This window comes from Urocampus carinirostris, chromosome 1 (assembly GCF_059441175.1).
Source record: "Urocampus carinirostris isolate Australia breed hairy pipefish chromosome 1, RoL_Ucar_1.0, whole genome shotgun sequence".
NCBI lineage: Eukaryota > Metazoa > Chordata > Actinopteri > Syngnathiformes > Syngnathidae > Urocampus > Urocampus carinirostris.
In genome coordinates this window covers 54,981,364-54,996,419 of record NC_142349.1, presented here as the reverse complement: position 1 = coordinate 54,996,419, position 15,056 = coordinate 54,981,364, and the positions used below count along the sequence as shown (strand labels likewise).

The following is a 15,056-nucleotide window of genomic DNA, read 5'->3' as shown; positions in this document are numbered from 1 at the left end:
CGAAGCTTTGCTTCTATTGTTATCATCCTGTTGCTTCTCCTTTTAGCATCAATGTAAGTCTTGGGAACTATGGCTGAAAAAAATCCAGTTTGTTACATGAAATTCTGAACTTAACAAAGAATGAGAAATGTTGCATAGTGTGAAGGATTTCATCCACTTATAACGCATCTTATAGGATGTTCACCAACAGCAGACGTAACCCGTCATAGTCATGAACACCCCAAAGTATACCATCAATTAACATTTTTAATTTTTATGCATAAAGAGGAAAACTTAAATTTGAAATACTTTGGTCGTGACAAGACTTCCTCTGGTGCAGTGGAGTAGTGGGTGGATGCTGACAGGGATGAAGACTGTATCAAAATAAAACAAATTTTAAAACTTCTAGTTGCAAGGGTTGTCATACCCTTAGAAGATTTTCTAGCTTTTTTCTACTTATTTTTAATAATATTCCAAATCATTGCTTGGTTTTTGGCCATACAACAAGGGTCGCTAATCAATTGCGCGCTTTGTATTTCTTAATAATTAAATAAATAATTAAATGATTAGATAAAAGTCAAAGAGCAGATGAATTCTGAGAGTTAGTTCAGCCAATAGCATATCTGTATTTTCATGAGGCCATGACGCAAACCAATAGGAGACCAATCGTAGAGGGGCATCTAAGACACTTAACGACATATGTACGAACGCCGCAAAGTTTTTAATATAAAACGTCTGTAGGGACACAAAATGTTTTCGTCTTTGAGGAAAATACTTTAAAGAGGAGCTTAAAAAATGGAATTCCACATCATAAATTCAAAACATAAAGCAGGGATGCCATATCCTCCAGGGGTTTACCGCAGGGTTTTTAACCTCAATTTACTCGGGGGACGCGGGAGCTAGGCTTTGAGTGAGGTGGGGCCGATAGAGGTTTTCCACAAGAAAACCTCTGATAAAAACAGTACACTGTTAGCAAATTTGAGTTTAAAAAAATTCTATACTAAATATGATCTAAAAATAACAACAACACATCAATCGAGAAATAATACATTATAAATAAAAGATACCATTATTTGCATAGGCTACGCTGACATTAAAGAGACAGTGTGTATTATTTGACCATCGAATGTGGCTTTATAGTGTGGTGCAACCAAAAATGAGAGATTAAAAAGCACGTAGAAGAATCCAAACTATGGAGACTCAAACTGACCAAACTGCATCATTTTTTTCTCTTTTATTTTGGCCAGCCTTTTGTAAGATTTTTGTTTTTTGAGGGCACCTTTGAGACTATTTGTGATTAAGGGCTATACAAATAAAAATGACTTGAAATGACACCTATAGCAGCAAGATAGAGGACAATTATGTCATAATTGTCATAATCCAGCTACCAGTATTTTGAAACATGCGCATTTAAATCACAGTCCACGCTTATCTTTCTACCACCAGGAGGAACTTAACAATACTCACTGTCTATTTAAACATTCATATTATGGCAGGGGGCCTTAAACTATTATGGGCCCCCGGATTGAGTGTTTAAGACCCCCGGTCTACTATGGTATACTATAGTTGACTACTCGTCCTCTTCCTTTTCCTCCTCAGGGAGCCGTATATTCGCCACGCCTCAGAATTGCGCCCAGCACCTCCTGAATGGCGAGACGATGAGTGGCATCTACACGGTTTACGTCAACAGGGACCCGAGCCAGGGCGTGCAAGTGTACTGCGACATGACCACGGACGAAGGCGGATGGATCGTAAGTTGCCTTTTAGAATGCTCAATGCAGAGTGATTATGTTAGAGTTTAGATTTCTACCCCAGGGCCATCACAACCCAAAACAGACGCGCAAAACTGATAAATGGTGTTGCTGCTGTATGTTTTTGCACTACTTTTCCGTCCACTATTGTCAAGGTCTGCACAATTAACCGATATCTAATGGATATTGTGATGTGACGTAGTGCAATCGCGTGATTGTGCTTTTTTTCGAGGATACATAGTTTGTTATTTGAATGATGGACCGTTTGGCCAACCAGAATCGACTCAGTTTGGGTTTTAACATTGCCGGCCAATCAGAGACAGGTATTAAATGCACTAGCGAAGAAAGGTGGGGCAAGTTTGCAAGATGTGTGTGTGTGCAACTGTGATAGGCCGATGTAGACTGTCAGTCAAACAGCCAGGGTGGCCGGGTGCACAACTAGGCACCAAAACACGCCGCAACACAACAGCTGGTAGTTTTAGCAACTCGTTACATTGAAAGGAAATTCATCAATTCAATCGGACTCAGAGGAAAGTCAGAAGAGCGCAAAGAAATGGTGATCTGTAGCGGGTGCACCGAGGATTGTTATCGCGTCCGGGTGTCTACAAGCATTGTCGCAAGTGAAAGTAATAGCGATGCTGCACATCTAGCCCCGTGCCACAGCTAAGCAACTTTCACAAGCTACCCTGCCGAGTGTGTCTCTCACCAAACCCAGATACGTTACCCTTGAAACGGATGACCTGGAGCTACAACTTCTGGGAAACCGCTACATTTGGGACATTTGTATTTTAATCATGGTGGAGACCCGGGTCATGTCACGGTTACACAGTGCTCAATGCAGCTAGCTAGTTGCTCTCTACTCTAGAACAAGAAGCCCTCCAATATCGTGATACTTTTGTTTAATGACAATAGCGACAATTTATTCAACTACAATTCTGCTTTTATTTATAGATGTATAGTTGTTAATTTGTTATTCAACAATGACGTCATATCACGGTAAGTTTGCATGTCACTATGATTCAGTTCCCACAAAAAATAAAAACTAGCACAGAAAATGAACTTTTCTTTTCAAATAAATATATCACTTCAAAAATGCAAGAGAGGTCTTAAAAATCACGATTAGGTTTCATCACAAAATCGTGCAGCCCTATTCCAATGCCCAATTTCACTCAACTACACTATTATCACAACCGGCAGCACGGCACCGCAGTGGTTAGCGCGTGTATAAAACAGTTCTGAGGTCATGAAAGCGAACCTACTGTGTGGAGTTTGCATGTTCTCCCTGTGCTTGCGTGGGTTTCCTCAGGGCACTCCGTTTTACTCCAACATTTAAAAAAAATGCATGTCAGGTTAATTGGCCGGTCCAAATTGTCCCTGGGAGTGAATGAGCGAATGAGTTGTCTGTCCCTGTGTGCCCTGCGATTGGCTGGCAACCAGTTCAGGGTGTCCCCTGCCCACTGCCTGAAAATGGCTGGGGTGGGCTCCAGCACCCCCGCAACCCTATGCGGTGAAGATGATGGATGCTTGGGCTAGTCTTTAAGAACTACGTTGTAAATGTTTTTGACGATTCATCCTGACAGTCTTTTATCTTTTTAAAGAATTTACTAGATGTTTACCCTGGAGTGCTACACCCAATCTTGTTGCACACAATGTTTCACTAAGTTGTTATCAAGGAAAATAATGACAATTCAATTCATATTTATTTTTTGATGCGTTCAGGTGTTTCAGCGACGTCAGAACGGCCTGACAGATTTTTCCAGGAAGTGGAGTGACTATCGACTAGGCTTTGGAAACCTGGAGGATGAATTCTGGTTAGGTAAGCCTCACAGTTATTTTCACAAATTATCTAAAAGTGTATAAGTATTTTGATGCAGGGGATGTGCCAACATGTACGTATTGTCTTTCAGAGGCATAATGATATAACAGAATAATAATAATAATAATACAAAATGTTCATATATGCAAATTGAATGTGTCTCGAACAATTAAACTAGTACAATTAATTGGATTTCCCAAATCAGGAGATGCTGAAATTCTGGCCTGTGCAGTCTTTTGAGACATTTTATGATTAAGGGCTATACAGATAAATTTGACTTGACTTGAGTTAACTTTTAGTTTATCGTGGCGGCAGTAGATCAAGAGGTTGCATGTTCAATTCCCAGCTCCTCCCTGTTATATGTCGAAGTGTCCTTGGGCAAGACACTGAATCCCTAATGCCCCCGATAAGATAGTTGCATTGCATGGCTGCTATCGATTAGTTTGTGTGTTTAAAAGGGAAAGTGTGAAGCACATTGTAAAGCGCTTTGGGAGGTCTTCATTGACTTGAAAAGCTCTAAATGAATGCAGACCATTCCATCCCATTCCATTATCACATGCAGAGGTAAAAAATTGAATTCTTCTATATATATATATATATATATATATATATATATATATATAAAGTATTTTAGTGTTATATCGAAAAAATTCACAAAATTGAATTTCATTTTTCCAAAGTTAACTTGAAATGATATCTTTTTGTCCAATTAATTCATCCATTGTTTTACCTATCTTATAGAAAATGTAAAAATGAATGAATATTATCACATAAGACATCATTTTATATATAATAAGTTATATCAAGTGATTACATTTTTAACTACGATTACGATTGCATTTAACCTCATACTTGATCACATGTGTAAATATTATAACTTTTTTTCCGTCTGATTATCAAATTTTTGCCTTATAATAAAACATTTTGAAAAATGATAAATATTATTGTTTCAATTATAATTTTATGTATTACATTAACATAAGTTAAGTCAAATGATTGCATTTTTAAACTGTGATTAATTGCATTATTCCTCCTACTTAATCGCATGTGTAAATATGTAAATATGATGACTTTTTTCCGTTTATTCAATTTCACCTCATAGTAAAAAAAAACAATCATAAATAATATTATTTGAATTATTATTTTATATAAGGTAAGAAATGTCAAGCGATTAAACTATTTGACTACAGTTAACTGCAGTGTTCCAGATTGTCAAGTCAAGTCAAGTCATGTTTTTTTCCTCTTTTGTTAATTGCATCAAACGTTAAGTGGATAAAAAATTATAACTATTTTTTTTTTAATAAAATATCATTTCATATATATTATGATAATTTAAGTAGACCAATTATTTCATCGAATTTCCCCTAACAAGAGGATTGATTTCTTATGCAAATTGGGGAAAAAAACCTGTTTGGATTCGTCAACCCCCCCACCCCACCTTCCATCCTGAGACCACAAATCAACATAACATCCGCACTGTTTTCATGCCCCCCCACTCCCCTCGTTACAAAACAATAATCATATTCATGACTAAATGTGCAAATGAAACGTTTCGTCTGTTGTTGTTCTGCGGCGCATGATTAAAGGAGATTATTACATGAATATTTCATTGGGGGGAAAAATAGTATTTGATTAGAGACATCAAATACAACCAAAGGGTTTCATTATCACTACATTACAAAACTCACTTTTTGGGGGTTCCTCTTGATATGAAATCATGAAAAATCGATGCACCGGGACAAAAGTGAGTTTGATTTTTCCTTTTTCTATCGCGCCATTATTGTTTCGGTTTTGCAGCCCCGCATCTAAGCTAAAAGCTTTTCCGTCCCTTTTACTGCACTTTAGGACGGAAGAGTTGAAGGTTGTGCTTGTTTGGTTTCTTCGGGCTGACACATTTTGCCGCCTAATGTCACCTCAGGATGTAGAACAGCCACATTGTAAGCTAGCTTCCATTAATGCACTTCAGCCTGTGAGGAAAATAGCAATTATTGTTCTTCATAGAAACTAGGGATGCAGGGATTTTCAGCGCTGAAATATTTTCTGCCGGAAATGCATTTGCTGTTTCGGCCAACAGAAATAATAAAACAGAAAAAGGCTTTTGAAAAAACCCCTGTTGTGATGATATCACTTTTAAGGTGAGGTGAGCCATGTGAAGCTGGATTTTACTTGGGGGGAAAAGTTTGTGCACAACACTGCGACCTATTTTTCTTTTTTCCGATTGAGTAAGTAGGAGATACGCTGAAAAGAGTTTTCGTTTTTGCAGTCATAGGAATCACAACTGTTTCTATTTTTCAGTTTTCCGAAAATATGTTGTCCTTTTATGTGAAAAAAATATTTGTAAAATTAAATTATTCCCCATAAAATCATTTTTGGAGCAATTTTTTACATGAAAATGAATGACGTATCTAATAACAAATAGCAGGGATATGATTTTTTTCACATGACCCCCCCAGGATACGACATAAATCTAGTCTCATGGGGGACCCGCAAAGTGAAATAGCTGTATAGTGGGGGAAAAAAAACCTATGGTAAGTACTGGTAGCTAATGTGTTTCTGTACAATTACAATAAATAACAAAATAGTAACAGTATAATAATTACTATGTATACACACTTATATTTCATATAACATGTGAATAATAAATGAAATTTTATTTACTTTTGCTGTGATGTGATTTGAGCTGGTGCAGGGAAGTAGCAGGTGGATGCAGTGGGGCACACTGCAACAGCCAAACTGATTTTAAACCCTCCACTTGAGAGGGTTGTTAAGCCCTTGGAATTGCCTCTTTTGATTGCCTTCTTATTCTTACAAACTGTCCCGAACCTTGATTGATTACAGCCATATTTCTTAGCTAGGGTAGCAATGTGTGTGCCTTCTTTGTATTCCTTGATGATCGTAAGCTTTATTTCTTTTGGGATTTGAGATGGACCCAAACGCTGGCAAGCATGAAAAGGCAAGGAGCTAAAAAACAATGCTATTTCAACAAAAATATTAAATCGGGATGAAACGGAAAATAGGTGATGGCGGTATAGGTGGTAAGAGATTGATGGTGACCTGACCTAGGGCTTTGTCCAAAATGTCCTTATGAAGGCTTGGGGTAATAGGGACAGGTGTGTGATTGGAAACACTTGTCCTAATTCCAAGCTATTAGGCGCCCTCAGTTTCCATGGTTATCATCTTCTTAAATTTCACTACATCCACTACACATGATCATCTCCAGACAGAAGAGCAACTTCAGCGACAGACTTCGTTCACAGTCTTGTTCCACGGACCGACTATGGACATCATTTCTCCCTCATGCCATGTGGCTCTTTAACTTCACCCGGGGGAGTAAAAGCCCACGTTAAACCCCAACTCTACATTTGCATATTTTACCCTATTTCTATTACAGTGTCTATTTTTTGGAACATTATTTAAATGCTCTTTATTCTACACGTTATATTGGGTATTTTTGTATTCCATAGCTCTTGTTTTCTTTTTTAACACAAGAATACGGCTGGAAATGTGAATTTCTCTTTGGGGATGAATAAAGTATCTATCTATCTATCTATCTATCTATCTATCTATCTTTCTCTATCCCTCTCTATCTTTATCAATCAATCTATCTCTCTTTCTCTCTCTCTCTCTCACTCTCTCTCTCTATCAACCTACCAACCAATATTACTTCAAGAGTGCAACAACAGCTCATCCAGGATGTTACAAAAGAACCTTAAAAACATCCAGGGGACTGCAGGTCTCGCTGGCCTCAATTAAGGTCAATGTTCATTAGTCCACAATAAGAAAGACCCAGGCCAAAAATGTCATCTCACATTGGCCAAAAAGCATCTCGATTATCCTCAAGACTTCTGGAGAAACATTCTTTGGACTGATGAGTCAAAAAATGAACGTCATGGAAGGTGTGCAGCCCATTACATTTGGCGTAGAAATCGCACAGCATTTGACAAAAAAAGACATGATGCCAACAGTAAAGCATGGTGGTGGCAGTGTGATGGTCTGGGGCTTCTTATCTGCCTCAGAACCAGGACAATTTGCTGTGGTTGGCAGAATACTAAATTCTGGTGGAGATAGATAGATGGATAGATAGATACTTTATTCATCCCCGTAGGGAAATTCACACTTCCAGCAGTCTCCTTTGTTGTGTATTAACAGATTAACAGGATGCCCTCGGGTTGCTTTGTTGTAGTTTAGCCACAGCGGAGTGGATGACTTCACACGCTAGTCCAAAAGTTCGACGTCCCTGCGGCAGATGTAAATCTTTGTGCCCAGGGATACACCACCTCGTGTTAGCGAGTCCACCTCCTCTCCGATTCCCTCAGGCTTTCGTGTCTCTGTCTAACAGCGCTGAAGCCGGATAGCTCTGGTAGCTCCGGGTAGCTACACGTTAGCGTCCGGGATGCTAGACGTGAGCCACGTTTCCCTAAAACACAGCAAACTGCACCCCCTGTGCGCTTTGATGGTTTTCACCAGCACAGCTAGTTCGTCAGTCTTATTTGGTAGAGTTCCGGTGGTCGCTGTGCTGGAGGAGCAAGGAGCTCACGGGATCAGAGCGTGGTCAGAATGCGGAAACGAGTGGAGTTGCTGGGACGGGCGATCGGAGCGTGGTCGATGTGCAAAAATGGGTCAAGTAGCCGGAGACGATCGGGAAGTCGGGGACAGACGAGCAGGATACAGGTGAGGACGGGACAGACGGGAGCCAGAGTCAAATAGTGCTTGCCTTGCGTAAGCAGAGGTTTGCTGACGGACTGACAAGGAGTGAATGGAGTACTGAGTTTTTATAGGAAGAGAACCAATAAGGCAACGAGCAACAGCTGGCGCCAAACGAGCGGGCAAATGTGAGGGCAATGGGTAATCATGACACCGGATTTAAATCCAATTAAGATGATGGGGTTGTGAACCTAAATGAACAGTTTATGCTAGAAAACTCTCCAATATGGCAGATTTGAAACAATTTTGCAAAAAAGAGTGGGCCAAAATTCCTCCACAGCGTTATGAAAGACTTATTACCAATTATCGTAAACGTTTAGATTATGTTATTGCTGACTACGGTGGCCCAACTTGCTATCAGGTTAAGGGGCCAATTACTTTTTCACTTAGGGCCATTTATGCCTAGATTTTTTTGTGCTGTAATAAATGAAATCAATCCATTAAAACTACATTTTGTGTTTCTTTGGGTTGTTTCTGTGTAATATTAAAATTAGTTTAATCATCTGAAACCTTTGTGAGTGATAAATATGCAAAAAACAAAAAAATCAGGAAGGGAGCAATGCTTCCTCATGGCACCGTATTTAGCTAACAGTACAGTGGCGATAATAAAGGGGGACATGTTGATTTTATTGCCTCTGCCATGAGAGGAAGACTCATTCGTGAGTCCAAAATGCATCTTTAGGAATCATACAGTGAAAATGTCGATTATGCAGCACTGCCATGCAGTACGAATCCAAAACATCAGAGCATCATATTCATTTTCCACCCAAGCCCCCGCACTTCTCACTCTCATCCTTAAGGGTTTGCAGAGCAGATTAGATTTCCTTCTCTGCGTCATATTACAACGGAAAAGCTCGTCCTTATCAGCTGAGGCTTTGTAGGGGGGGGAGATGATATCTTGGAGAGGGAAGCAACACCTAGCCCGTAAACGCTGCACTCGGGTTAACAGCAGAAAAAGATAAACTGCCGTGATAACAAACGGTGCCCGGACTGCTTGTCGCGAGTGCTCCTGAATTTGTACGCACGTTTTTTGCTCTTTTGGGAATGACTCAAAATGGAGACATCACCAGACGATTGTTAGAAAACATTGGATACAACTCTCTGTGATAATACAAAAAAAATAATTGAAAAATAAAACAAATGTAAAAATAAAAATAATAAACCTATAAGATTAATACCAAAATGGAAAACATCATCAACAATTTCAATTAGATTTGTATTTTTTATTCTTTTTTACAAATAATTTTTTCATTGCCCTGCAACTGGCTGGCAACCAGTTCAGGGTGTCCCCTGCCCGCTGCTCGATGATTGCTGGGATGGGCTCCAGCACCCCCGCGACCCTACTGAGGATAAGTGGTGCAGCTAATGAGAGAAGATGAGATAGTTTTTTTATTTGTTGTTTTAATTCCTTAATTATTATTTCTTATTACTATCATGATATTCAAATATTTGAAACATTTTGGGAAATTGTTTTTCAGTAACATTTTATTCATTATTGTTACTATTAAAAAAAACATATTATTTTTATTTTTCACTCATTTTTAGATGTTCACAATAAAAAAAATATAAGTATGTTATTTAGATAGTTGTAATTTATTTATTTATTTTAGCAATATTTATTTTGAATATTATGAATTTATTTTTCTTATTTCCTTTTTTTCGCTCATATTTTTTTCTTTTTTTATTATATTTTAGTATTATTATTTTATTCAAATCATTGCAAAATTTGTTTTTTTTAGTGTATTTATTTTCAACATTTCTAAATTAAACAATTCTTTTTTTATTCCAATTACTTTTGTTTTAATTTTATTATTTGTATTATCATAATATTCCAATGATAATATATTTTTTATTTTTATTCACATGTTTTAAATAAAAACATTTTTTTGTCTCCGCTGTATTTTTTCACCTGTTTTTAGTTCCCAATTATTATTTTTGTTTATATTCTTTTTATTTACTTCAAATACGTGGGCCATTTTTGGGAATGTATATTTAGTAAGATTAGTATTTTTCATGTGTTTGCGTAAACACAATTTAATTTCAACTTTCTTTTTATATTTTACTTGTGATTTTTAAAATGTATTATTATGTTATTTAAACAGGTGGACATTATGGGGTCATCTATGTTTAATAAGATTAAATCTTTTAAGTTCTTAATTATCTATTAAGTTTTCAATGAAATTGTTATTTTAAATTTTATATGGGTTTGATTTTGATTTTTCACTAGTGTTTGATTTTCCGATGCATTACATATGCTATATTATTTATTGAATTATCTATCAAAATAAAAGTTGTCGAAAATCTCCGGGACAAAACAGAACAAAAACATTCTTACACTCAGAATGGTCAGGTACAGGTTTCCTCCGACTTAAACTAAACAGGACAAGGCATAACAGAACAGAAAAGGTGTAATGAGCCACACCCGCAATACCCACAACCCAACCTTAAATAGTACCCACGCAATTAGCTGATCTGCTTCAGCTGGTGCCCAGGGGGCGGGGCAGACCGGTCGCCACGGCGACCATGACAGATCCATATATAAGGCGCACTGTATTATAAGGCGCATGGTCAGCTTTTAAAAAAAATAAAGGCTTTTAGGTGCGCCTTATAGTGCGGAAAATACGGTAATAATTTATTCCTTAACTACCTGGGTTGGTTTCCAACAATGATCGTGTTTATACGTGTTCATATGGGTTGATCTTTTTTTTTTTTTTTTTTTTTTTTTTTTTGCATAGGCTTGGACAACATCCAGCGCATATCTGCCCAGGGCCGCTACGAGCTGAGGATCGACATGAAGGACGGGCAAGAATCGGTTTTCGCCAATTACGATAAATTCTCCCTAGGAGACGCCAGGAACTTGTACAAGCTCCGATTAGGAGAGTATAACGGCACCGCAGGTAAACACCCATTGGCTTCTTTTACCCCGCAATCATCGTAGCTATAATCCGCTTTCATTTTTTGTAACCGTGATGATCGTTATCCTGCTCGTTACCATGGCAACCCACACTTCCTTTCTTCCGTGAACGTAGGAGACTCTCTGAGCTACCACCAGGGCCGTCCGTTCTCCACCAAAGACCGAGACAACGACATCGCCGTGACCAATTGTGCCTTGTCTTACAAAGGAGCTTGGTGGTACAAGAACTGCCATCGAGCAAACCTCAACGGGAAGTACGGGGAGTCTAGACACAGCCAGGTCAGTCACAAAGAAGAGACAATAGATGTTATCCCTCATTTATTGCGCAAAATGCGAAAATACGCAAAATAGCTCCCCCTTGTGTTTTTTCATGTGCTCTGTTTCCCCCACTCGCAGCAGGTGTCAACTGGGGGTTAATGGGTGCTATTCATTTTAGACGGAGGGAACAGGGAGAAAAAAAGAGCAGACCCATCACACAAATTTTGCCCTCTTGGATCCTGCTGTTGGCAATAATTAACTTGGGATAGTGGAGGGCGATCACAATGGTGCAGTTCAATTTAGGTGGGCTATAGTGGCACACTTTCAACAGCCCAAAATGAATACAAAAAAAATTACACTGCCAGCCTTTGTTCTCGATAATAGTCAAGCAGGGATAATGTATAATGGCCACAACTCCGGGTCAGAACAGAAAAAAAGCCACTAAACATGACACAAATTATCTCTTGTGGCCCCCACGCTCAGTAATAGTAGACCAGGGATAATAGGCCGCAGCACGGGTGCTATTCATTTTAGACGGAAGGAACAGGGAGAAAAAAAGAGCACACCCATCACACAAATTTTGCCCTCCTTGATCCTGCTGTTGGCAATAATTAACTTGGGATAGTGGATGGCGATCACAATGGTGCAGTTCAATTTAATAGTAGCACACTTTCAACAGCCCAAATTGAATACATAGAAAATTACAGTACACTGCCAGCCTCTGTTCTCGATGATAGTCAAGCAGGGATAATGTATAATGGCCACAACTGCGCATTTATTTTAGCCGGGTCAGAACAGAATAAAAAGCCACCAAGCATGACACAAATTTTCTCGCCACCCTCGCTTGCAGCAATAGTAACCTGGGGATAATGGACTGCCGCACAGGTGCTATTCAGTTTAGGCGGAAGAAATAGAGAGAAAAAAAAGGGCACCCGTCACACAAATTTGCCCTCTTGCTCTCTGCAATAATTAACTTTGGATATGGGATTGCAACCAAAATGGTTCGGTTCATTTAAGGTGGGCACACTGCCAGCCTTTGTTCTCGATAATAGTCAAGCAGGGATAATGTATAATGGCCACAACTGCGCATTTATTTTAGCCGGGTCAGAACAAAAAAAAAGCCACTACGCATGACACAAATTTTCTTTTGCCGCCCCCTCTTGCAGCAATAGTCGACCGGGATAATGGATTGCGGCCATGACTGTGAATTTTGATTTAGGCACCAAGATTAACACAAATTTTCTCTTTCAGTCCTCGCTCTCAACAGTAATCAAACGGGGTTAATGGATCAAGTATTTCATTTTAGGCAGGCCAAAATGACACTTCAGCAGACTGAAGGGACATATACTTTAGCAATGTTTACCATGTGCGCGGCTTCTTTGTATTTCCTGATAATCCCAATCTTTGTTTCCATGGTTATCATTTTCTTGCTTCTCACATTAGCATCACTACACGATTTGGGACCCATAGCTGGACAAAGTTTGGTATTAGAGATTCTGAACTGAATAAAGAGAAAGGCATTGTGTAAAAGATTTAGCAGGTTAGCATTATATATGACATCAAACAATAGTAGATAAGTATCTTGAAGACTTACCTCATCATGCGCAGGAATATAATCTGCGGTTGATGTCGTATAGTGGGGAAAATGCCATAACGAGGGGCCGAAAATTATCTTATTCTATACCGTAAAGTGAGAACCTCATAAAGCGGAATTGGTGTATCCTGGGGGATGACTGAATTTCTTCTATTTATCTAAAAACTATTCAGAGTTGGGCATACTTCCTTTTGAGTTGCGCAACATGATTATCATCAACGTTGTGCTTGTAAAAATGCATATATATACCTGTATATATATATATATATATATATATATATATATATATATATATATATATATATATATATATAGTTCATTTTTTGGTTTTTAAAAGTCCTCAGGGAATCATTCTGTACTACTTGAAGGGTCTCGAGTGGTCTGTGAAATTATATGTTTTTTCGACGTATTTTTATAAAATATCTTGTCATGAACAGGATCAGGACCCAAATGCGTGAGGTATCTCACACATGCCTTTTATTTTACGGGAAATGGGGGGTCATGCATGTGAGGCAGCAGTCTGGCGTGGAATGACAGGAAGCCAGAGGCCGACGAGATCGATACGAATTGCCCGAGCAGATACCGGACAGAATGGGACAGACAGGATTGATATCAAAACAGGGTATCGAAATTAAACAGGACAAACTAGACGGGAACAAAACTGGAAACCGATATTAAACAGGACAAAATAAATGGGAACAATACCGGACAGGAAATACCAACAGGAAACAGGACCGAGTTAAAACCCACGTCTTGCGGGGCACAGGTTTGTTGACGGACTGACAAAGGGTGAGCGAGTGCATTGAGCTTAAACAGAAGGAAAGCCAATCTGTCAACGAGCCGAAGCTGGCACCACACGGGCAGGGCCAATTGGGCGCCATGGCAACCGTGACATATATTTGGGCAGAATTTGTTGTTGACGAAATGCTGTAGTGACGACCTGAATAAACACCTCTTTCCACACCATTCAGTGAAAATATCAAAAGGCGGGGGCGCTGTATCCCGGGGGTCTACAATAATTACATTTTTGAATGTTCTTTCTATGTATTTTTATAAAAGAACAATATTTGAGGACACGCCTTTAGGTGGAAGTTGTTGTTGACATCACATGGTGGGGAAAATGCCGTAACGAGGGGACCGAAAAAAATCATCCTACACATCATAACGTGAAAATATGGGAAAGCAGAGATGCGGTATCCTGGGGTTCTACTGTATTAACATTTTGAAATGCATGTTCTCTATATATTTTCAAAAAACAATAATTGAGGACATGTCTTTGAGAAGAATTTGTTGTTGATGTCATATAGTGGGGGAAATCCTTTATGAAGGCCCGCCTTATTCCACACCTAAAGTTAAAACATCATAAGGCGGGGTCGCTGTATTCCGGGGTCTACAATATTCATATTTTTCTATGCATTTTTGTAAAAGAAGAACAATTGAGGACAGGTCTTTGTGCAGAATTTTTAGTTGGCATCTTATGTTGGAGGAAATGCTCTTGTTTGGGTCTGGCACACCTCCCACCACCAGAGGGCACAACTGGCATTTTGAACTGGGCACAGGTGTGTCCAATTATTACGCACCTGTGCCTAATCATTCTAAACTTTTTTTAAAGGAAATTTTTGTTCAGTAACCTCTGTGGGGTCACTTTGAGTTTATCAGTCACCCTTGGTGTCATTTTCTCATCCACGGCAGGTTTGTTTGTTACTTTGTTACTTTATTCCTTGCAGTTGTCATTTCCAGTTTGTCGTTTCTGGTTAGAACTTTGTCAAATTAGGTTTTTTTTTTATTTCTTGATTGGACATTTAGTTAACTTCTTTGGAGAACATAATTTTCCACACAGGAAAGTTAAAACGTCATTAGGCCAGGTCGCTGTATCATGGGGGGCCTACTATAGTTTCAATTTTCTTTCTATGTATTTTTATAAATGAATATTTGGGCAGAATAAGTTGTTGATGTCATATTGCGGGGAAATGCTGTAACAAGGGGCCACCAGAAAATACTGTGTTCCACATTGCAATTTGAAAATATTGTCACATGAGA

The 15,056-nt window shown here is 38.8% G+C and overlaps 1 protein-coding gene across 2 annotated transcripts in view; it reads left to right on the top strand.

Moving 5' to 3' along the window:
• The window catches only part of tnr (tenascin R (restrictin, janusin)), a 230,878-nt gene that overhangs the window by 207,962 nt on the left and 7,860 nt on the right, over positions 1-15,056 (top strand). For both annotated transcript variants that reach the window (XM_088345721.1, XM_088345730.1), the window contains 4 exons: positions 1,579-1,730; positions 3,450-3,546; positions 10,986-11,147; positions 11,280-11,443. In XM_088345721.1, coding sequence (XP_088201847.1) covers positions 1,579-1,730; positions 3,450-3,546; positions 10,986-11,147; positions 11,280-11,443 — 575 coding nt within the window. The remainder of the gene's footprint in view (positions 1-1,578; positions 1,731-3,449; positions 3,547-10,985; positions 11,148-11,279; positions 11,444-15,056) is intronic.